The sequence below is a fragment of the Dermacentor variabilis genome, chromosome 6, assembly GCF_050947875.1.
Source record: "Dermacentor variabilis isolate Ectoservices chromosome 6, ASM5094787v1, whole genome shotgun sequence".
Lineage (NCBI taxonomy): Eukaryota > Metazoa > Arthropoda > Arachnida > Ixodida > Ixodidae > Dermacentor > Dermacentor variabilis.
This window is the reverse complement of record NC_134573.1, coordinates 99657616-99679891: the sequence shown is the minus strand read 5'-3', so window position 1 is coordinate 99679891 and position 22276 is coordinate 99657616. Positions and strand designations below refer to the sequence as shown.

The following is a 22276-nucleotide window of genomic DNA, read 5'->3' as shown; positions in this document are numbered from 1 at the left end:
AAAACATATTACCTTCTAGCTTGCTCTCCTTTCCAAAACACACGTTTTCCAGTTACCGTTTTTCGTTTAACGCCGGCTTCTTGGCCAATGCCCCGTAGTGGGTACGCGCCATGGTATAGGAAACAAGCACACAAACAAGACACGCCTTATCGGCCCGGTCCTTCCTGTTATACCAGTGACATCATATTATCGCGGTTGCTAGATTTTGGATATGGTCAATTGTGAAAGCCTTATCAAACCCAGTTCTGACTACTTCTCCAGATTCTGAGCACCTGACATTTTCCTAGCGTAGTGAATCCTGTAACACCAAGATGCTTGAGGTCCGTCTCACAAAATTACGTTGCCGCATTCCCTGCCTGAATTTCTACTTGCATGAGTCGGGTTTGGTTCCCTCCCCTTTCTGCTCATTTTGTAATGAGGAAGAGACAATCCATCGCTTGCTTTTGTGTTGTCGCCTTAGAAACGCAATGGCTGTTGCCGCTTTTCTGCAGCAAGAGAGAGAATATTGCAAATACCTTTTCCATGACTTCGCCTGGACTTCAACAGAACCTGTTATTCTTTCGTTCGAGCCTCCACTTCGGGATTCAGCCACAGGGACGCTTGCTCCGCTGTCCAAAACGTTCTTACAGAATCCAACCGAATGCCCGGCTAAATTCCATCTTTTTACTTTTTGTGTACTTTTAAGTTAACTGTTACTAATTGTTCCTGACTTTATTGATTGTATTTCAACAGATATTTCTACGTTCGGAACTTTATTAATTAAAATTGGAATAATGCATCCATACCTTGGCCAATCGACCATAGTGGGCAGGAGCCACATACGTGATAGGAAGAAGAAGAAGAAGAAGAAGAAGAAGACCAACCAACGCTCATTTATTGTGGTTTCCTCCTATTTTGCCAAAAATATAATTTCGGAGGCAAGACCTGCATAGAGCAGCTCCTATCAGGTATGGGCCTTCTTCTCTCGGTGGTTAACATTTTACCTTTTGGGGCAAAATACCATTGGCCGAGTCCGAAAGGAAGTGTGTCAGATGGTACATGAGTACGTCATTGCGACTGGGAGACTCTCATGTTAAGCACATTTTCCTCATTATTAACGCTCAGTCGCGTTGCTTTCATTATATAGCATCTTCGTCACATTCGTAATGACCTCTATTCAAGAAACGGAAACAGAAAATAATTTATTTTTACTAATAATTAAATGTGAATAGTACAGATCAATAAATTAACCGGAAGCAGGAAGTTCATATTATGTTTCCACTGAGGATCATGGCCAATCCCCACCTCGTGGGTACGTGCCAAAATGAAGGAAGAAGAAGAAGAAGAAGAAGAAGAATTGGGGTCCACTGACTTTGCCAGTGTTCTTTCTTTTTATACGTGACCGCGATTGACTTCACGATGCGGGTGCGTTGCGGTGAGTAAAGCAGGCAGCAAGTGACAGTGAGTTCCGTCAATGACTTTTCTTGCGTCTCTAATGAAAACCCGAGAACGAAAGTGCAGCTGCAGCATGGTAACGGTAACCGTAACATCTGCATGACACAAGGTTATTGCTATAGTCTTGTTTCCAAGCATGTGCACAAAAAAGTACGAAAGAATAATGTTTCGACAACGTTTCGCGTCCACCGTTCTCGACATTGTGTTCGCTCTCTCGATGTTTGTGAAACTTCTGTGGTATACTCTCGGCAAACTAAACTTCTCTTCGCGTCACCATCATCGATTAGTTGCATGCAGTGAATAAGTATGCATCATTTCCAACTCGCCCATCTTTCTACCCTACTGCGCAACCAAATCTGCACTTGCAGGCTACGTGTGCTCGCGCCTGTGGCGTAGAACGTCGCTCAGGATCGGTGTGGGCACAGGAACCGGCCTTTTCCTACTGCTGTTCTACGGTAAGCAGACCCATTTCCTTGCATGTAGTTTTATCTGAAAAATGCCATCCATACGAGCGGTAGAGAATTGTTGGGCAGATAGGTCGCTGAAGCAATATTCCTATCACCGAAAAAAATCGCAGTTTCGCCCAAAAGGCGAAACATTCACAGTGACAGCAAATTATTACGCAACTACAGGAAGAAAGGTTGGTTGTTTTACCGGCCGTATAAACCGCATTGAACATTAGCGTACTAATTCAGTAGGAAAGCATGGTGTCACTTCCGCACAGGCAAATATGAGCACACCTCATTCGATGACTCCGGCTGCTCGCGCTCACGACGCTGACGTCATGAGGAGCGGCAGCAGCGTCGAGCGAATTTCTCTTCGCGAGGCCTCTTGCTTTGACGTGAAGTAAGCTCGCGAGAACACAGCGCACACGAACTCTCTCTCCTAGCCTTTGTAGCGACCGCAGATTACTTCCAAGACAAGGCGCGGGCGGTCGCGGTCAGTCACACCATGCGCAGCCGCGGCCGGATTTGAAGAGGAGACGTACGCTAACCTGCTATCTACCCACCTCCCTACCCCCCACTCGCACGCGCAAGAAGACGCCGCGCATCAAGGCGCCGTCCTTGTCAGCTCATCCTCGCACGCTTTCTCTCACCCACACCATGCGGCTTGCGGCCACGATTTTATCGCACTTAGACTTTATACGGGACACCACGGCGACGCCGACGGCTGAATTTCGTCCGGAGTGTCGATACAGCTGCTATCGGAATAACATGCTAATTCTCTATAAAATGCAACGGATTCTTCCTTTGCAAGTCATTGTCGCCAGTGTTGTGGCGTGGTGCCCCTTCACAGCACGTCTGTAAACGTGAGTCATCGTCGTCAGTGCTTGTGTAAAATAATTGAACCTGTTCGACATAATCGAACACCAGGCATCTGCATCTGCCGTGCGTTGGTATTGCTATCAAGATAAGAAATAGCTGTTATTCACGGCTCATGATTTTGTTCACTTGACCTTAAGGAATTTTGTTGATTTGCATCAAGGCTGTCGTATCTTACAGCGATTTTCCGAATAAACGTTGACCTAACGGACTGCGCTCCTACCGTGATTTTCTCGTAGATCCCCTATGTTTTCGCACTGATCACTATGAGGCATTGTGCAGCACTCTTTCCGTCGTCACTCGAATGGTGCTCTGGCGTGCAGTGCCTTCGGTACGCTTGCCATCGCTGTGGTGCACCATGGGAGCCCTCGAAGTCGTCGGTGCGCGCATTTTCGCCCGAGGCCCGACGGTCTACGTGGTGACGCCGACGTACCGGCGCGCCAACCAGGCCCCCGTGTTGGTAAGGCTGTCACAGACGCTCATGCTGGCAGAGGTTCGCATCTTCTGGGTCGTCGTCGAGGAGGGCGAACGGCCGTCCACGTTGGTGAGCATCCTTGCAGGAGTTGCAGTCAGATGACCGAAAGGTCGCCATGTGCTGTTAGTTCCTCTCCGCCGCGTTATATATATATATATATATATATAATATTTGGGGTTTTACGTGCCAAAACCACTTTCTGATTATGAGGCACGCCGTAGTGGAGGACTCCGGAAATTTTGACCACCTGGGGTTCTTTAACGTGCACCTAAATCTAAGCACACGGGTGTTTCCGCATCTCGCCCCCATTGAAATGCGGCCGCCGTGCTATATATATATATATATATATATATATATATATATATATATATATATATATATATATATATATATATATATATATATATATATATATACATATATATATAAAGCCTGGCGCCGGAGCGCGAGGAGCGACGTTCAGGAAGCAGTCCGCTTGGTCTGGGGCGTCGGGCCGTAAAGGTTTTCTCTTGAATATATATATATATATATATATATATATATATATATATATATATATATATATATATATATATATATATATATATATATATATATATGAACGAGAAGAAAGGGGGTTAACCGAGGGGCTCGCTGGCTAACACTCCCAGGGTTCTACTAGTACACATAAATACTCAAGAAAGTGGATGGGGAAACAGCGCCGCGGTAGCTCAATTGGTAGAGCATCGCACGCGAAATGCGAAGGTTGTGGGTTCGGTTCCCACCTGCGGCAGGTTGTTTTTTCATCCACTTTAATTTCCGTTAATTTATCATTTCTTCATTCCATTTATTAAACACAATTAGGTAATTTCCCCTATGTTGTCCTTGGTGTCAGTGTCTGTTGACTTCTCATGATATGACTATATATATATATATATATATATATATATATATATATATATATGGTTTAGGATGGTTCGACGAACAGTCCTCTATTGTTCGGAGCGAAACTGATGTCTGAGAAGGCGGAGTTACTGAGAGATAATTCACGTATCAGGACAATATGTGCCTACATCATGTGCAAACAGCGCCCTGACAACTGAAGATGATTTGTGAGAATTTCACGGTAGCCATCCAGCGGTAAACGAGGGTGTAGCTAAAACAGTAAGACGCCTTCTGCCTTAATGGCAGTAGGGGGCAAGATGAACGAATCTGGGGAAAGGGGAGGGGTCGAGTTGGTTAAAAGACTTAGTAAAGGACGGCTGGAGCTGCTGGGCTTAAAAAGTATGGGAACAGAGGATGAGAAGAACATTGTGTTTTGGGCCAACACAATACATAAAGTTTCTGTGGTTCACCAGCACGAACACAGATTTTAAGAGCCAAAAATAGACACAGGCGGGACTGCATAAAAAACGAGCTTGGTGAGATCTCTGATCATCGTCTCGATTGAAAGGGGACGGCTAAAAATTGACCCATTCATCGATCCACCCCTCGGTCCCCAGAAAGCTTACTGATGTATGTCACTTGTGCTTGCAGTTTTGAGAAAGTCTTGTGTTTGTTCGCAGTAATACACCATTGCATGGAGCAGACGATTACCAATAGCTGAGACCTTGCAAGTTTGAAATTGGACCGGAGGTGCTGGACGCTGAAGCATACGCGCGCGCAGGATACCGAAATAGTTACAGCGGCCTTGTAAGTCAACTCGCTTACTGACGTAGCCATGGATAACAATTGTAAGGTCATTCAGTTTATTCTGCCAAATGGTGACGAAGTTTTCTATACCGTATCCACGCGCAATGATTGCGTCTGCCACTACTCTCCAATGTTGCCACTTTTGAGGCAACGTTCAAGAGCGCAAAATCTGCCTATGCAAGGAAGGCGTTGATTGGCAGTATGCTGTGGTGTTAAAGGCTTGTTTCGTAATTGCGCAGGCGTCTTGGTAGAAGAGCTCCTTTATGCCATCACGGACGTATGTGTGCGTGCTAATTTTCTGCCGTACGGAGACGTCGCTGGTATTCAGTAAAAAGTTGGGCCGCGTCTTGGGCTTGACCAATGAATAAATTATAGGCTTGGTCGCGGTCAAGATAAATCCGGCGATCAAGATGCACGAGCTGGAACCCGTCGATTAGTTTGTTTACAAAATGACTTGCACTACTGCACGATGAGCAATGCACCTGTCGTCGCTGTGCGCGTAAGGTTGGCCAGCGCATGCGCACACGAGTCAGTTCCTTAAGCCACGAGAATTCATTTCAACTGCTAAACGGCTGGCACCTTTGTTGCAAATCCACCGAAACAATGACACGTTGACATTGCACAGAATTAACTGTGTAACTCTGGGAGATGCCCTTCTACCGAATCTGGTAAAACCTTCCTTGCGGGAACATATAGGAAGTCGATCAACTTGATCAGCATCTTTTCGACAGGTTGTTGAACATTGCAGCCGGAACTCTTCCTCGAGCAACGTTGTACAGCGTATGAACCGAAGCCAGAACTTTTACTCTTGGGCTAATTTGACCATATTCGCCACATTCGCCACATTGTTGTGTCTCGAAGATAGAACAGTCCAATAGGAGGCATAGTTGATGCTGGCCGCCAGGGCTTCACGCACTTCCCAGATCAAGAAAAGCAAAATTCGCGTGATATATGGTTGTCTATAAAGCAAACATTTTGCATGCTCGAAAGTGTTGGCTTGTCCCGCTGCTAACATGCTGACAAGGTAATGGGTGAGACTGAATCGTTGATAGGGACAAATTAAAGCCTATTTTCCCTCGCTGCCTCTTCGTGGCAAGTCAACAGGATGCCGAATCAGACGACACGAGAACAGCACGAATCAGTAAACAAAATACAACGAAAGGAAGCAAACTGTAATAGCTATTGATGCCAAACTCTGATGTCAGTTATTTCGGTGTGCACCGTCAGAATGAGTGCGCACTTTTTTGGACTCTGGTTCCTCTGATCTCATTTGAGAAGTCGAGGCTTTCCCGCATAGGACAATGCATATACGTATTTTGCATTTGTCTGATCTTGTCTACTCCTCGTACTATCAGTAAAAATCGCAAATTAATACAACTTCAAACTAAAACGATTAATCATAAAGAAAAAACAAAAACAAGCATTTCCGGTAGTAAATAAAATCAATTGGGCTGATGATTATGACTAAATATTTGCGCACCGCAGGTGAGGGACATATTGCGCCGTTCGGGGCTGGCCGGTGTTCACCTGGCCAGTCGGACTCCCTCGAAATTTCGGCGAATCAAGCACGGCATGTTCGTTGCCCGTCGCATGAGGGCGATAGAGTGGCTGCGAGACAACGCCGTGCTGCCCTCTGTGCTGTACTTCGCCAAAGAGGACAACTCCTACGACCACCGCCTGTTCGCTCAGGTACATATAGGTGGCGCTCGTTGGGGTGCACTAGTATGATGGTGCTACAAATGTTCTTAGCAAACAAGCCAGACACACGCACATCATTTGATCGTGCATATCACTCACGTCATACTTTCCGTTTTAATCAAATATAAACAAGGAAATACCTTGGTTGCTACGCCGAGAAGACCAGGGAACCACACTCTACGCCTTCCATATGGTATAAAAACGGGAAAATGAGCATCCGGCAATTCTTTTGAAAACTCACATAGTTGCCTACAGAGCTCAAACTTCCACGCTTCACGTGAACCCTCATTACTTCGACGTATAAAATTGCTGTCACGTTTGACTCAGGACAGAGGGAAAACGTTGAACGTTGTAAACGTTTTGCATAATGCCTCTAAACAGGCAGGTAACGAGTGGTTTGAAAATTTTATTTAGCCTATATCAAATACGGATTCAGCAGCCATATAACGTGCCCTCAGTTCCTTTCAAACGTAAATTCGGTGAACGGTACAGTTCTTCCAGGACATTGTGAAAAAGTCGCGCATACCTAGTATTTCGAGTGCTTCTACTCTTTGTAAGAATACCTCCTCACTGAGGGAATCGACTACTAAGCTCGTCCGTACCAAATGAATTTGACCAGCAGATATTGCACACCTTGCAGCATTTCTAATTATGTATTTCTTTCACACGCGCCACATCCGCGGCTGAATGCAAATTTGAAATAACCATATGTGAAATACTAGTTAACGACAGTTGACGTAGATTTCATTGCTTTCAACTTCTTTCTTTTTTTTTCTGAAACGTTATTCATAATAGGGGACGCCTTGAGAGAGCCACTTAACCTGCTGGTCTTATTTCCATTATTAGTGTAACGAGCAGAGCAGAGCGTATCCATTCATATTTCGTTTTTTGCCTCATTCTTAAACCGCGAGACTGCTCCTCACCGGACCCTCACCTTGTAAAGGTTACAATATTAGCCACCCTCAGTGCATAATAATCCCCGCACCATTCCTCACCCTCAGTCACTAATAATGTGTTGTCTGCCCTCGCACTCAACTTCCTGGATTTAAATAATAATTTCGCTTCGCCACGAGTGAAAACTGACCCCATACGTTAGCAGTGGTTAACAATACACATTAATAAACCTTGTTTTTAATTCAGCAATTCTTTATCAACAGGCGGCGTTCATCTCTTAGCAGGAGCTGTCAAAGAGGAAGCACAGCCGATCGGTAGCTTGGCACTGTTATAGAGTGTAAAAGAGTTGCTCATTTTTGTGCATTAGCCATTATTTGAATCGCACCGATGGCGCGAGTTGTTGTGGTCGCACCCGCTGGTACGATTTGTTGGGAACTCGGCGCTGACGCCCGTGGTTGTACCTGGGTCGCAAGCCCCAAGGGTAGCGTTGGCCTGGCGGCCTGGGGTACAACTGGAAGCATCCGAAGGTCCCGGCAAAGCATGAGTCGACTGGTAACAACAAAACAACTTGTTTATTTTAACATTGCAAAGAGTTGGCGGTCAGGTTGACCGAAGTAGAGAGACGGGAGAGCACTTTTCTCAACAGAAGAAATCGGAGCCCTCCTTTTGGCGTCCGGGGGCAGCTGTTTTTATACTCTCGCAGTTGAGGGCAAGAAGGAACCCCTCAATAGACGAGCACGTGATTGTACAATGGGCTAAGGTGACGCACACTGTCGTAGCGCCGCCGGTCGGGCACAATGACTGGAAGGAGGAGGTAACCTCGGCTCTCGTAGCGCCTCTGGTCGGGCACAATGACTGGGAGGAGAAGGTGACCCCCTGCTGTCGCATTGCCGCCGGTCGGGCACAATGGCACATACACTCACACACGCACATGAAGACACGTGGCATCGGAACATGCCTGGAAACGCCTGGAAACGCCTGGAAACGCCTGGAAACGCCTGGCGGGGAGCGTAGCGGCGACGCCGAACGGGCCAAAATGTCTGCCGCTTTGTTGCAATCGCGCCGGCTAAACCGCGCGTCGTAGGCGAAACGTAACAGACCGCCCCGCCGGGGGAAGGAGATCCCGATGGACAGGGGACTGCATCCGCTGTCCGGAGGGATGTCGCTCGATGATGCTCATAACAGAAGTCGGGCGTCCCTCGACGTTTCTTGAGCGCAGCGCACAGAGAAGGCCTCGTTCTCTCGTTCAGGTTCGCACAGGACACTGCAAAGTGACTTCGGGAGAGTTCACATTCTTGTTCTCGTTCCCGGCAAGCGTTAGAACTACGCTGAAACTCAACCGCTCAGTCAGCAAGCACGGCACAACCCTCACTAAGCCCTGCCAGGCTCTTTCCCCTTTTTATACCACTGCCTAGTTCCTTACAGTAGTCTAGCATCACTCAGAACGCGTCCACAAATTGGAAAATTGCACTAGAAAGCATATCATCACTTTGAAACACTAAACAAAAGCAATATGTTAAACAATCCTGCCTCAGGAAGAAAAACATCAGTAACAAACAATTTTGAGGCTGATTCCTACGTTAGGGGCTTCGACTTAAGCCATCGGCGTTACCGTTGAGACTCCCCTTTTTGTAACGCACCTCAAAGGAATATTGTTGCAAAGCGAGGCTCCAGCGCAGGAGGCGGCCATTTTTGGGAGAGATGGTCTGCAGCCATTGGAGAGGGCAGTGATCCGTCTCAATGATAAACCTCGAGCCGGCTAGATAGCATGACAATTTCTGAACGGCCCACACGAGACATGCACACTCTTTCTCGGTGGCGCTATACGCCTGCTCACGACTGGTCAGCTTACGACTAGCATACAGGACGGGGTGTTCTACTTCTCCCTTTTCCCGTTGGCACAGTACAACGCCCATGCCTCGCTCACTAGCATCGCACTGAACAACGAACCCTTTTGTATAGTCTGGCGATCGTAGCACAGGCTGGCTTGTTAGGGCACTCTTTAGGGCGCTAAAAGCTCTTTCCTTTGTCTCGTCCCAGACGACTGTTTGAGGCTCTGACTTTCTTAGAGCATCCGTCAGGGGAGCCGCGATATCAGAGTAGCTGGGGATGTACCTCTGATAGTAGCCGGCGACACCTAAGAACGACCGAATATCGGTCTTCGTGCGCGGTTGCGGAAAGTCTCGCACAGCGCCCACTTTTATTTCAGAGGGGCGGCGACGACCCTGACCAATCACGTGACCGAGGTAGACAACCTCGGCCTGTGCTAACTGGCACTTAGGAGCCTTGACTGTCAAGCCCGCTTCGCGCAGGCGGGTTAGCACTGCCCGCAAGTGTGCCATATGCTCAGACCAGGATGCGGAGAATATCGCTACGTCGTCTAGATACGGTAAAGCGAATTCTTGCTGTCCCCGCAACACTTTATCCATGAGGCTTGAAAAACAGTATGGCGCGTTCTTCAAACCAAAACTCAACACTTTAGGACGGAATGTTCCCATTGGTGAAATGAACGCCGCATACCTACTAGCCTCTTCTGTAAGTGGAACCTGCCAATAACCCCTGACAAGATCTAGGGTAGAAATAAACTGAGCGCTACTAACTTTCTCAAGGCGCTCCTCGATGTTAGGGATCGGATAAATTTGATCCTTAGTGATGGAATTAAGCCTGCGGTAGTCGACGCAAGGACGAGGTTCCTTGCCCGGTACCTCAACTAAAATCAAAGGGGAGGTATAATCACTCTCACCTGCCTCAATAACACCGAGCTGTAGCATTTTCTTTACCTCAGCCTCCATAATATCGCTCTGGCGGGGTGACACCCGATACGCCTTGGATCGTACTGGCTCTGGGGAGGTAAGTTCTATATCATGAGTAAGTACAGAAGTCCTACCAGGCCTCTCAGAGAACAGACCTTGAAACTCTTGTAAGAGCTGGTGTAGTTCGGTTTTCTGCTCAGGCGACAGCGGTGCTTTACTGATAAGGTCACTAATGACTTGACCGGTGTCTTCCCTGTTCGTCACTGAGCCTAGTCCCGGAAGCTCGACCGGAAGCTCTTCAGGAACGTTTACCATCATGCACACCACTGCTTCCCTTTGTCTATAAGGTTTGAGCAGATTACAGTGGTAAACTTGCTGTGCTTTCCGCTTTCCTGGCAGACTTACCACGTAGTTAACGTCCGACAGTTTCTGAACAATTCGTGCTGGGCCCTCCCACTGCACGTCTAGTTTGTTGTTTAGCGATGTGCGCAATATCATGACCTCATCGCCCACCTCAAAACGACGGGCCCTGGCTGTCCGATCATAATAAACCTTGGCCCTCTGCTGGGCCTTTGCCATTGCTTCACCTGACAACTCCTGTGCCCTTCTTAAGCGTTCGAGGAGCTTAAGCACGTACTCCACCACGACTGGGTCGTCGCCCCTACCTTCCCATGATTCTCGAAGCATGCGAAGCGGAGACCGAAGCGAGCGACCGTACACCAGTTCAGCTGGCGAAAACCCCGTAGCTGCATGCGGCGCGGTCCTTAATGCAAACATCACCCCAGGCAGACACAGCTCACAGTCAGTTTGATGTTCAAAACACAAGGCTCTCAACACGCGCTTCATGACGGAGTGGAGCTTCTCAACGGAATTCGACTGTGGGTGGTACACTGAGCTGTGTAGCAGCTTTACCCCACACCTTTCGAGAAAAGTTGTCGTCAAAGCGCTAGTAAACACTGTGCCCTGATCTGATTGGATTTCTGCAGGAAAACCAACTCGCGCAAATATGGACAGTAGTGCATTGACTATCTCAACTGAGCTGAGTTCTTTAAGCGGCACTGCTTCAGGGAACTTTGTCGCTGGGCAGATCACAGTCAAAATGTGTCTGTACCCCGTGGCTGTTACCGGCAGAGGTCCCACTGTATCAATAACGAGCCGTCTAAAAGGCTCCGTAATGATAGGTACCAATTTCAACGGCGCCCTCGATTTGTCCCCTGGTTTGCCCACCCGCTGACAGGTGTCACATGACCTCACGAAGTGGTCTGCGTCCCGAAAACACCCTGGCCAATAGTACTCTTGCAAGAGACGGTCCTTAGTTTTCTTAACTCCTAGGTGTCCGGACCACGAACCCCCATGCGTCAAGCGCAACAGATCCTGACGATAGCATTGAGGCACGATCAGCTGATCGAACTCCACTCCTCTGCGGTCTAGATACTTCCGGTACAGGACTCCACCTCTTTCCACAAAACGCGCATTTTTCCTGGCGATACCTTCCTTGACATTGCAGCGTATGTTTTCTAGGCTACCATCCTTCTTTTGCTCGGCTATCAAGGCCGACCGGCTGACTTTTAGCAACCTATCAAGTCCGTCTGACGTAGGCGCGATGAGCAAATCAGTAGATAGCTCTTCTAACTTTCCCGTGTCGGGCGTTTCCTCTCCAGTATCTGGCGCCTTCAACGCTACAGGCTCAATTTTATTCAGTTCGGGCGTGCTCTGAATATCGGCTTGCTGCGCCTCTGACCCTTTTTCGTTGTTTGATAACATCGGCCCCGCAACTACCGCCTTTGCAGCGAGCTCCCGAACCTTCGATCTGGTTAAGGCCTGAACGCTAGCCTCACCAAACAAAAGCCCCTTCTCGCGCAGGAGGTGATCGGACCTGTTTGAAAATAGGTACGGGTACTGGGGGGGCAGCATAGATGACACTGCCGCCTCCGTCTCAAGCGCTCCGAAAGGTCCTTCAATAAGCACCTTTGCTACTGGCAGACACACGCTATGAGCTTCCACGGCTTGCTTGATCCATGCGCACTCGCCCGTGAACATATGGGGTTCTACATAAGACGGGTGAACTACATCCATTGTAGCTGCGGAATCGCGAAGCACTCGGCACTCTTTCCCGTTCGCGAGGAGGTCTCGCATGTAAGGCTCGAGAAGCTTCATGTTCTCGTCAGTGCTGCATATTGAAAAAAACACAACTTTTGGTGTTGTTTCCGGACACTGCGCCGAAAAGTGACCCGGCTTCTGACACGTATAACAAACGCGCGCTCGCCTCATCTCGAACCGCTTTCTGCCTTTGGCTGCCGCCGTCTCTTTACGTTTGGTCGGACTGCTTTCACTCGCATCCTCACTACGCGTGTCCCCCTTTAATCTCATGGGCGTGAATTTCGGCCTCTCAAACTTCGAGCCAAATTCACCCTTTTGACCGTCCTTAGCTCCGCGAGCTCGACGCGTCACAAACTCCTCGGCTAGCTCAGCGGCTTTAGCCACCGTACAAACGTCTGGCCTATCCAAGACCCAGTATCGCACGTTCTCCGGTAACCGACTATAAAACTGTTCTAGCCCGAAGCACTGCAGAACTTTATCGTGGTCACCAAACGCTTTCTCTTCTTTGAGCCACTCCTGCATGTTTGACATAAGCCTATACGCAAACTCTGTATATGACTCACTTTTGCCTTTCTCATTTTCCCGAAACTTCCGACGGAACGCCTCCGCAGACAGCCGGTACTTTTTTAGAAGACTCGATTTCACTGTGTCGAAATCCTCTGCCTCCTCTCTATCCAAGCGAGCGACTACGTCGGCCGCCTCGCCGGGTAACAAAGTGAGCAAGCGCTGTGGCCACGTTTCCCGAGAGAACCCCTGCTTCTCGCACGTTCGCTCAAAGTTAACCAGGAACAAACCAATGTCCTCTCCAAGCTTAAACGGCCGCATCAGGTCAGTCATTTTGAACAATACGGGTTCTCCTGCACCGTGTGCCTGACTTCCATTACGAGCGCGTTCTATCTCTATCTCGAGACGCTTCATTTCCAAAGCGTGTTGACGGTCGCGCTCTTCTTTTTCTTTCTCTTTTTGTTCTTTAAGTTCGCGCTCCTGTCTTTTTGCAGTCTCCCTTTCCTCAATGGTCTCAAGGCATTCCGACAGCTCGTCATCCTCAGCTTCTAACTCAAGAATAGCCCTTAGCAGTTCTGGTTTTCTGAGTTTGTCCGAGACATTCAGACCCAACTCTCTTGCAAGCTCCAGCAATTTCGGTTTGCGCAACGACTTCAAATCCATGGCTGCTCTGAATGCTGCTTTCTCTACTGCTTACTATTGTCTTGCCGCAAACTAACCCGGCAGCAACGACAACCACAATTACCAGCTCTGTTTCTAACACTAACAAAAGCCTGGCAAAGCTCAGAAGAAGAAAGTCCCGCACTCACCAAACCTCGCAGCCAAGAGTCCAGCGCAGTCGTTCCGCTGCAGGCAACCAGTCATCACACAGGGCTCGTTGCACTGCTCCCGGATCGTCGTTGAGCTGCTCAGCATACAGTCAACTGCATCTCTTCGCTGCTGGCCTCCGTTGTCGCGATCTCACCGCTGGCAGACAGTTATTTGGATCGCACCGATGGCGCGAGTTGTTGTGGTCGCACCGCTGGTGCGATCGGTTGGGAACTCGGCGCTGACGCCCGTGGTTGTACCTGGGTCGCAAGCCCCAAGGGTAGCGTTGGCCTTGCGGCCTGGGGTACAACTGGAAGCATCCGAAGGTCCCGGCAAAGCATGAGTCGACTGGTAACAACAAAACAACTTGTTTATTTTAACATTGCAAAGAGTTGGCGGTCAGGTTGACCGAAGTAGAGAGACGGGAGAGCACTTTACTCAACAGAAGAAATCGGAGCCCTCCTCTTGGCGTCCGGGGGCAGCTGTTTTTATACTCTCGCAGTTGAGGGCAAGAAGGAACCCCTCAATAGACGAGCACGTGATTGTACAATGGGCTAATGGTGACCCACACTGTCGTAGCGCCGCCGGTCGGGCACAAAGACTGGAAGGAGAGGGTAACCCCTGCTGTCGCATCGCCTGGTTCGGGCACAATGACTGGAAGGAGAGGGTGACCCCTGCTGTCGCATCGCCTGGTTTGGGCACAATGGCACATACACTCACACACGCACATGAAGACACGTGGCAACGGAACATGCCTGGAAACGCCTGGAAACGCCTGGAAACGCCTGGAAACGCCTGGCGGGGAGCGTAGCGGCGACGCCGAACGGGCCAAAATGTCTGCCGCTTTGTTGCAATCGCGCCGGCTAAACCGCGCGTCGTAGGCGAAACGTAACACCATGAAGTTCTGTTTTGCCGCTATTTGTGGGTGGACGGAGCAAGGAAATGTGAAAGGCAAACAATCACAGGGTTCATACTATACAGTCAGATATCTTGCAGTGTGCACGATTGATACAATTCTGCATATGTGTATTCATTGACAACCCCAATAAGGGTGCCCTGCATAGGTGGAGGAGCTAGCCGTCAGTTTGACGCTGAACAAACGTCCACCATGCTGAAGGCACCGAGATAAATCTGCGGCTTCCCGTAGAAGTTGCGACATGTGCTCGCTTCGGGAAATTCTCGCTTTCGCCTTGTTAATCGCGAGCGCCAAGTGCGGATATTTCTCGACGTGAGCCTTTAATGTGACATAGATGCATCGAAGGTAACGAGCACGGATTAGGGCGTTTTCATTCACGCCGCATTGCATGCTGGTATTATTAGTTTGCGTTTTAACAATACACCACTGTCGTTTCATTATCGTATACGTGGGGTCCTTCGTATACCCGGAAACGAAGGATCCTACGTGTATGTCCTGCTAATTTGCCTTGTTGCGCATGCGTACACTCGTGAGAAGACCTAGAAGACCCCCTAATAAGAAGTCCTTGGTGCGAGTCACGCAGACGGGTTTTGAGAAAATCACTGAACGGATTTAATGAGTTCCACCCCCTTCTCCCACCCACTCGCCTTTTATGATAAAAGGTATTCTCGATAAATGAAGAAGCTTTAACGCATCGGAGCGAAGAACTGCTCTGAAGGCTTTAGTAGCCCTCGAAGGAGGTAGTGACGCAGTAGAATGATTTATGTATACAAACAGCTAACCATAGCCTACTTTATATTTGGCGTCGATCGATGCTAGCAATTATATCATATATCGATCAATCAACACATTCACTCAATACTTTCAATAATCGATTTACCGGTATTTACGTGTCGCCAGCACGGACGCATTATAGTGTTCCTAACGAGCAGCTGTCTGAATGCAAAGACTTGAGCGGAACCGGCCGCAAACGTCTACTAATGCCCTGACTAATCTTATCACCGGGCGCTCACAAAAAGCCGTTGGATTTCCGTCGGCGTCACCTCGTGGACAATTGAAGTGCTACCATGCCGCCAGCGTTGTGAAATGGTCGCAGTAGCTGCCAAGGGCCCTGATTCTTTCTTTCAATAGCAGTCACGTCACATGTTGCATCGCGCCAAAGCATCGCCCTTCGCGCATTATTTAGAGTGCCTTGCGTGTAACGCGAGCGCAACGCAATCCCTTTCTGTCGCTTATAGCGATGTACTTACGAGGACACCAACTAGAGAAAAAAAAAAGAAAGAACACAATGACACAAGAGAGCATTAATATATTGCCCATCGAAAGAAAATGCCTATTCTCTTAGCCTGCAGTGTGCCCCTTTCTTTGCATACATGCAGTACTCGTATAAAGCAGTTTGTAGCAGAAGCCCGTAAATCGCTCTGCTTCCGGCCCAGTGAGTTCGGGAAGGCTTGTCACGTGTGCGGCAGGGTTCTTCCTCAGCAGCGCGTGCGTGGCGTTTTATAGGAGGCGTCGAACGTACTGAGCGTAACGCATTTCACAAAGAGCGCTGCAAACCTTTCAATTGCATGTTAAATTTTGCGACCGTTGGAAAGTTGTGCCCTCGGGTAATGGCCACAATACCTTTAACTGCAACTTTCTGCGCTAAATATATGCGAAAAAATTTTGCGTGCGCAGTTGAACGCCTCGCTATAACCGAGCTCAATTCTCCTGCATTATCCGCTACACCAGACGCACATTCCTGTACTCTACGCCGGCTCCACTTGCGCTGGCTTCACTTTGTGCAATGCCATTGTAATGCCCTTGCGCCTCTTCGATATCGACCGTGCGCGACGCCACACTTTGCCACTGCCACCGCACAAAAGCCGTCGTGCACTGCCCCATGCTGCTTGGCTGTGACACGTCATCGCTGTGCCCGTCCGGGCCGCTTTTTCGTACGCAGATCGCTCAGGTTCAGCGGGTCGGCGTGTTCCCCGTGGCACTGACGGGGGCGTACAACGTCAGTTCTCCCTTGGTGTCGCCCGACGGCCGCGTTGTGGGCTTCCACGAACCGAGCGAGCCGGAACGTCGCTTCGCCATGGACTTGGCCGGGTTCGCCGTCAACATGCGGCTTGTCCTGTCCAGCGCCAGCCCCAACATGAGCTTCGACTTGGACCAAGTCGCGACTGTGTTCCTCGAGAGCCTCGGCGTCACCGTCGACGACTTGGAGCCGCTGGCCAGCAAATGCACCGAGGTATTTGTATAAGCGAAACTGGGAGGGTTCTTCGCGCTCACAGCGGCTCCATAAAAGCATAACACACACACACCAGTGCTATAGGAATTAGTTTCTGGCAGAGAACCTAAACCGGCTCTCTGGGAAGTTGCGTCTGGCGGGAACCTTAGGGCAGGTCGCGCGCTAACCTAGAAAAAAGAAAAGAAAGAAGAAAAAAGGGGCTGAGATTTGAACAGAAGTTCTTGTGGCTGCGCGTACTTCAGGCACACACGCTACCCACAGCGTGACCGCCCAACTTTTATGTTCGGTAATCTTTGCGAGTCTTTGCGCTCCACAGAGACTCTGAGACTAGTGGTTTGCGTGCACATGTTTCGAAGGCAAGAGCAAGGATTAATGTAGAGGATGAGGGTGAGGCTGTGTGCATAAAAAAGAAGCCAAGAAGCTGCTGTATTCAGCAGTGAGAGCCAGTTGTGGTCACGGTATATAATTTCAGCGTCGGAAGAATACGTCCTTATTTTTTTTTTTTTTTTGACATGCGGGATTCCATGCAAACTTCTTTCTCATAAATGTGCACATATACGTTAGTATCGATGTGGTGAGGTGAAAAAAATGGAAGTACGCTGGCCTGGGTGTTCTGGCGTTACTTAAAATGTGATTAACTAGGCGGAATTTTTTTGCTAATGTTCGGCACTACATGGACTACTAGAGCTGATAAAGGCTCACAAGGACTGTGCCAAACAATAATGTGAGAAATTACAGGAGTATCGTTAAGTTATAAGACAACTTATCAATGTGGGAAGACGTAGACTTCAATATGTGAAGACGTAGAGGAGAACGGTACAACAATGCATTCAGACAAGTTAAACGCTGTGCACTCCGCGAAGACGTTCAAAGCTAAGTCGCAATAAAATATGTTTATGTGTTCGATGGTGTCTCTCGAAATCTGCTCATATTTATCACTTTATGCAGGTGCTGGTGTGGCGCACGAAGATGATCCAAGCAAAATTTCCCGATACAAATTTATTACGTTCCCTTAACATTACGCTGCCGAACAATATACCGCTGTTATTCAAGAACATCCGAGCAGAAGAAACATATAATGCGGAAAAATAACAATGAGCCGTCTCGTTCCTTGGTAAAGTGTGAGTTGCTGACGTGTGTTCACAAAAAACGGGGCCAAGGAATGTTGAGCATGTCGCCAACATGCCTGCAAAATAAAAATAAAAAAATGACAGCCTTGTTTGGCTCTCCGGTCTGTTCGGTCTGCCCTCAGCGAGGGGGTTTTTATTAAAGGGCCCCTAAATGACCTTTAATATTTCAACACAATTATGCATATCCAATGAAAATGTTGGAATATATCCGAAGCGAAGGTTTGAGGAGCGGTTATGCCTATTTGCTGCTACATAAAAATTGTTTTTCGGCGACTTTTATGTATACAGGAATATGTAGTGGAATATGCTCATTCTGAAGGATTGGCCAAAGAGTGAGAGGCCGAATCAAAGAAAATACGATAAATAAAAGAGTCCAATAAATATAATTTACAATTCCACTACCAGATCCGCGTTCTTTATACATGACTGGAAGCCGGAACTTCTTCAGGTTTTAAGTGGGAAGTTATCTTTTGATAACAAAAATGGGCATACTTGGTCAGCATACTAAGGTTATATAGCCCACTTCGTGGGTGCTTTCATACTACCTTTGTATATATACGCAAAAAAAAAAAATAATAACCGGAGAGATGGCAACGCGGTGAGGGGGAGAGCACAAACAGGAGGAGGACAGCGAAGACGAGAGAGTAACCGCTCACTGTCCTACAAACTCAGAATTGTTCAGGGGCCTCTCCAATGTAACACACTTTGTTATGAGCGCGTTGTTGTCTAAATAAAAAAAGTTGCGAAGGCCGTTGCACCATACGTTGTAAAATAAATGGTACGCAGAGAAATATCGATTCGCAGAGCAACAAGTGGTATTCGAATATAGCTGTGTAGTCAAAGAACATGATACAGAATCTGTAGGAGTCTAGCAGTACTGCTAAAAAACGAAACAAAATACCGGGAGACATAAAACAACCCTGTGTTCGATATTTGAGTCAGCCTTTGTAAGATAAGCATATATACTTCATAAAACTCGCTGTCCCCAAATTAAAGTTTTGTTCAACAGCCCTGTGATCAAGACAAATGTTTGCTTCGAGGCCAACTCTAATTTTCACAGTCAAACACACGTGTAACGCAGAAACACTATCATTAGACAATTCTCAATCAATTCGAATGAAATTTGTTGCACTGAAGAGAAAGAAAGCTGATTATCTAAAAACTTTTACGATTTTTTCAGAAATCGAAGGCATAAAAAAACCAAAGAAAGATATTTACGAATCCACAACTCAGTTTCAAAAACAGACACGGCAGTTCTCTAAATTGCCTCTATTACAGCATGTGAAGAAGACAAATGTTATATAGAAATATAGAGCTTTCGTGAGGTAACGGTAACGATTAAGGTGACGGTTACGAGGGTAATGCAATCGTACTGTCCACAAATAGGTGCTATATTTTATGCACTGGTGTACGACTCATCAAGTTTGCTCCCTTTAAATGTTTTGAGAAGTGCAGTTTAGAGAATTACGCAATCGCCTTTTTAGTTCTGAGTTAGAGCTGTAAACATTATACATGAATGAGGTAACTTATACATTCTGAAGGAGGGACTCTGTCCCTCATTCAGAACTCATTGATAAGTTGGTTCATCTTGGCATAAACTACAAAGTAACACAATGGGTTCGTGCATTCCTAACAGGCAGAACTCAGTACGTAGAAATTAATGGCTCCAAATCAGAATTATTAGACGTCACATTGGGTGTTCCACAGGGGTCTGTGTTGGGTCCAGTCTTATTTCTTGTTGATGTTAACGATATTGCGCAATGTATTAACAAAGACATAAGGGTGCGACTTTTCGTAGATAATTGCCTCCTTTATAAACAGATAAACAACCAGGACGATTCGAAAAGTCTTAACGAAGCTCTGCAGGTGGTTGAACAGTGGTGTGAAATTTCAAAAATGAAAATTAACAGAAATAAAACTTTTGTATTTTTTTGTACTCCATTGCGCGAGGCCTAGTCAACCGCGCCGGAGTCATTGGAGATGAGTTGGACACCAGGGACAGTCTGACAACTTATAACGATCTCGTTAAGGCCTTTTACCTCAGTCGCCGAATCTTCCCCCCGCCTCACCCAAAGTTCAGCCGGGCGCAGGCTACCACCCTGCATCTACTATAAACAAACACGTACCCTTCACCCGCCCGCCTCCACCTTATATTTCCGGACGTCTACACTACCCCCAACTGCCGGTGCTGTGGAATTCACCCGGCTACGATTCCGCATATGCTATGGGAGTGCCCAGCACAGTACACCCAGACTGACACCACGACACTCTCGTCGAGGTTGCATGAGGCTCTGCGGAGCTCCGCCCTCGACGACCAAACCTGGGCGACTCAGCACGCCCGCGAGGCGGCGGCGAGGCAAGCCCTCGACGTCCCTTCGTGGCAGGCTTAGGCCCGGCCATCATAAAGTGCTGGTTCTACAATAAAAGTTTATTCCTCCTCCTCCTCCTATTTCGTGTCACAAACAAGACAAAACATGTTGTTGACTTTAACTACACCCTGGGTTCATTTACACTTGCCGCAGTTGATAGCCTTAAATATTTAGGCGTAACTATCTCCAAGAATCTGAGTTGGAACGAGCACGTTAAAAACATTTGTTCGAAAGCAGAAATGAAACTCTGGTTTTTGCGTAGGAAGCTCAAGCTTGCTTCGAAAGACGCTAAATTAACTGCCTACCTATATCTGGTAAGACCCACACTGGAATACGCCAGCATTGTTTGGGACCCTTATGAAACAGGATTGATAAACATGATTGAAAGTGTCCAACGAAGAGCTGCTCGATTTATTCTGTCTCGGTACTCGCAAACTGATTCTGTTACAGAAATGCTGCAATTACTTAACTTACCCTCCTTAGCCGAACGACGCCATGTAGCCAGACTTAAGTTTCTTTTTTTACTTTGGAAAGGGCATTTCAACATAAATAACACTCCCTATTTAACACCAAAACAAGACAGAACCTCAAGAGGTACACATGAACATAATTTCCGGATATCTCAACTGCACATTAATGCATACGCCAATTCTTTCTTCCCCAGAGCAATAAACGTATGGAACAGACTACCAATAGCCATTATTCAATGTGATACCTTAACACAACTTGAAAACAATCTGAGGCAAATCATGTCCTAAACAAAATTATGTACATTATGTTAGATTAACACAGATTGTGTTTGTTGTTCCTGCATATTGCTTTTGTGTTTGTGCTGTTACTAGTTTCCTGGTTCTTTTTATGAATGTATGCTCAAAAAGAGTGTTTTATGTATAATTTGCGCGCATTGTGTATAACGTACATTATGTTTTTCATTTTCTGTGCTGCACCCCACCCCTGTAACGGCCTCCGGGCCAACAGTATGACTAAATAATAAATAATAATAAATAAAAGTACTTGAGATTTATGCTCAAACTTACAATGACGGCGTTGATTCGGAAAGTTACACACGGAAAAGGACCTATTGTAAAACAAATTTATCCAGTCAGGAATGCGGAAATGACAGCGCCAACAAACGCACACTGCACGAAACAATCGTTCAGTTACAACTGAATTTCGTCGCAGCAAACTACGCCATTACGTGTATAGTGCTCAGTGGTCGAAACGCGATGTTTGGAACGCATGTTGGCTGACGCTTCCTGCGCCGTCGGAGAGCGCTGGGCAGTCTTTAGAGTGTTTTAGCGGGTTCGGTATTCCGGTATAGAGAATGACCTTCTGCGTAATACTGGGTTACCCGACGCTGGTATCGACATCTTGTGACTCTTTGTCAAGCCACGAAGCCTCAAGGGTTATTCTTAGTCCGACGTAGCGTGAGCGCGCACACGTTACGTCACGTTGGCGAGAACAACAGCATCTATAGTTCAACCGATGGTTCGACGTACAGGCGCCGCCGACGTAACCGGACGCAGCCAACGTGCTCCGATGCGCATGGCGTCGAACCACGCTCGCGCGCGCTATAACCTCGGGCTGTATATGCGCGCTTACAAATAATGCTTCGTTTTCCATAAGTGTCCTTGCCGAAAAAAAGAAAGATATATTTCATGAGGCAACGTATTCCTGATCACGCCACTGCAGAAAGTTCACATCATCATCATCATCATCATCATCATCATCATGATCATCATGATCATGCTATTCTATGGCCTCCGCAGGACGAAGGCTTCTCCCTATGATCTCCAATAACCCCTGTACTGCGCCAACCGATTCCTGCTAGCGCCTGCGAATTTCTTAATTGCATCACCCACCTGGTCTTCTGCCGTCCTCGACTGCACTTCCCTTCTCTTGGCGCCCATTCTGTAACCCTAGTGGTGCAACGGTTATATAACCTACGCATTACGTGACCAGACCAGCTC

The 22276-nt window shown here is 47.6% G+C and overlaps 1 protein-coding gene across 1 annotated transcript; it reads left to right on the top strand.

Annotated features, from left to right (window-relative positions):
• Positions 1-1333: 1333 nt before the first annotated feature.
• LOC142584286 (galactosylgalactosylxylosylprotein 3-beta-glucuronosyltransferase S-like) lies at positions 1334-18013 on the top strand. Its single transcript, XM_075694425.1, has 6 exons — positions 1334-1414; positions 1803-1889; positions 3080-3300; positions 6388-6591; positions 16517-16807; positions 17756-18013. Exons 1-6 carry the CDS (start codon positions 1399-1401, stop codon positions 17897-17899), a joined length of 963 nt encoding a protein of 320 aa, XP_075550540.1. The 5' UTR covers positions 1334-1398; the 3' UTR covers positions 17900-18013.
• Positions 18014-22276: the final 4263 nt, after the last annotated feature.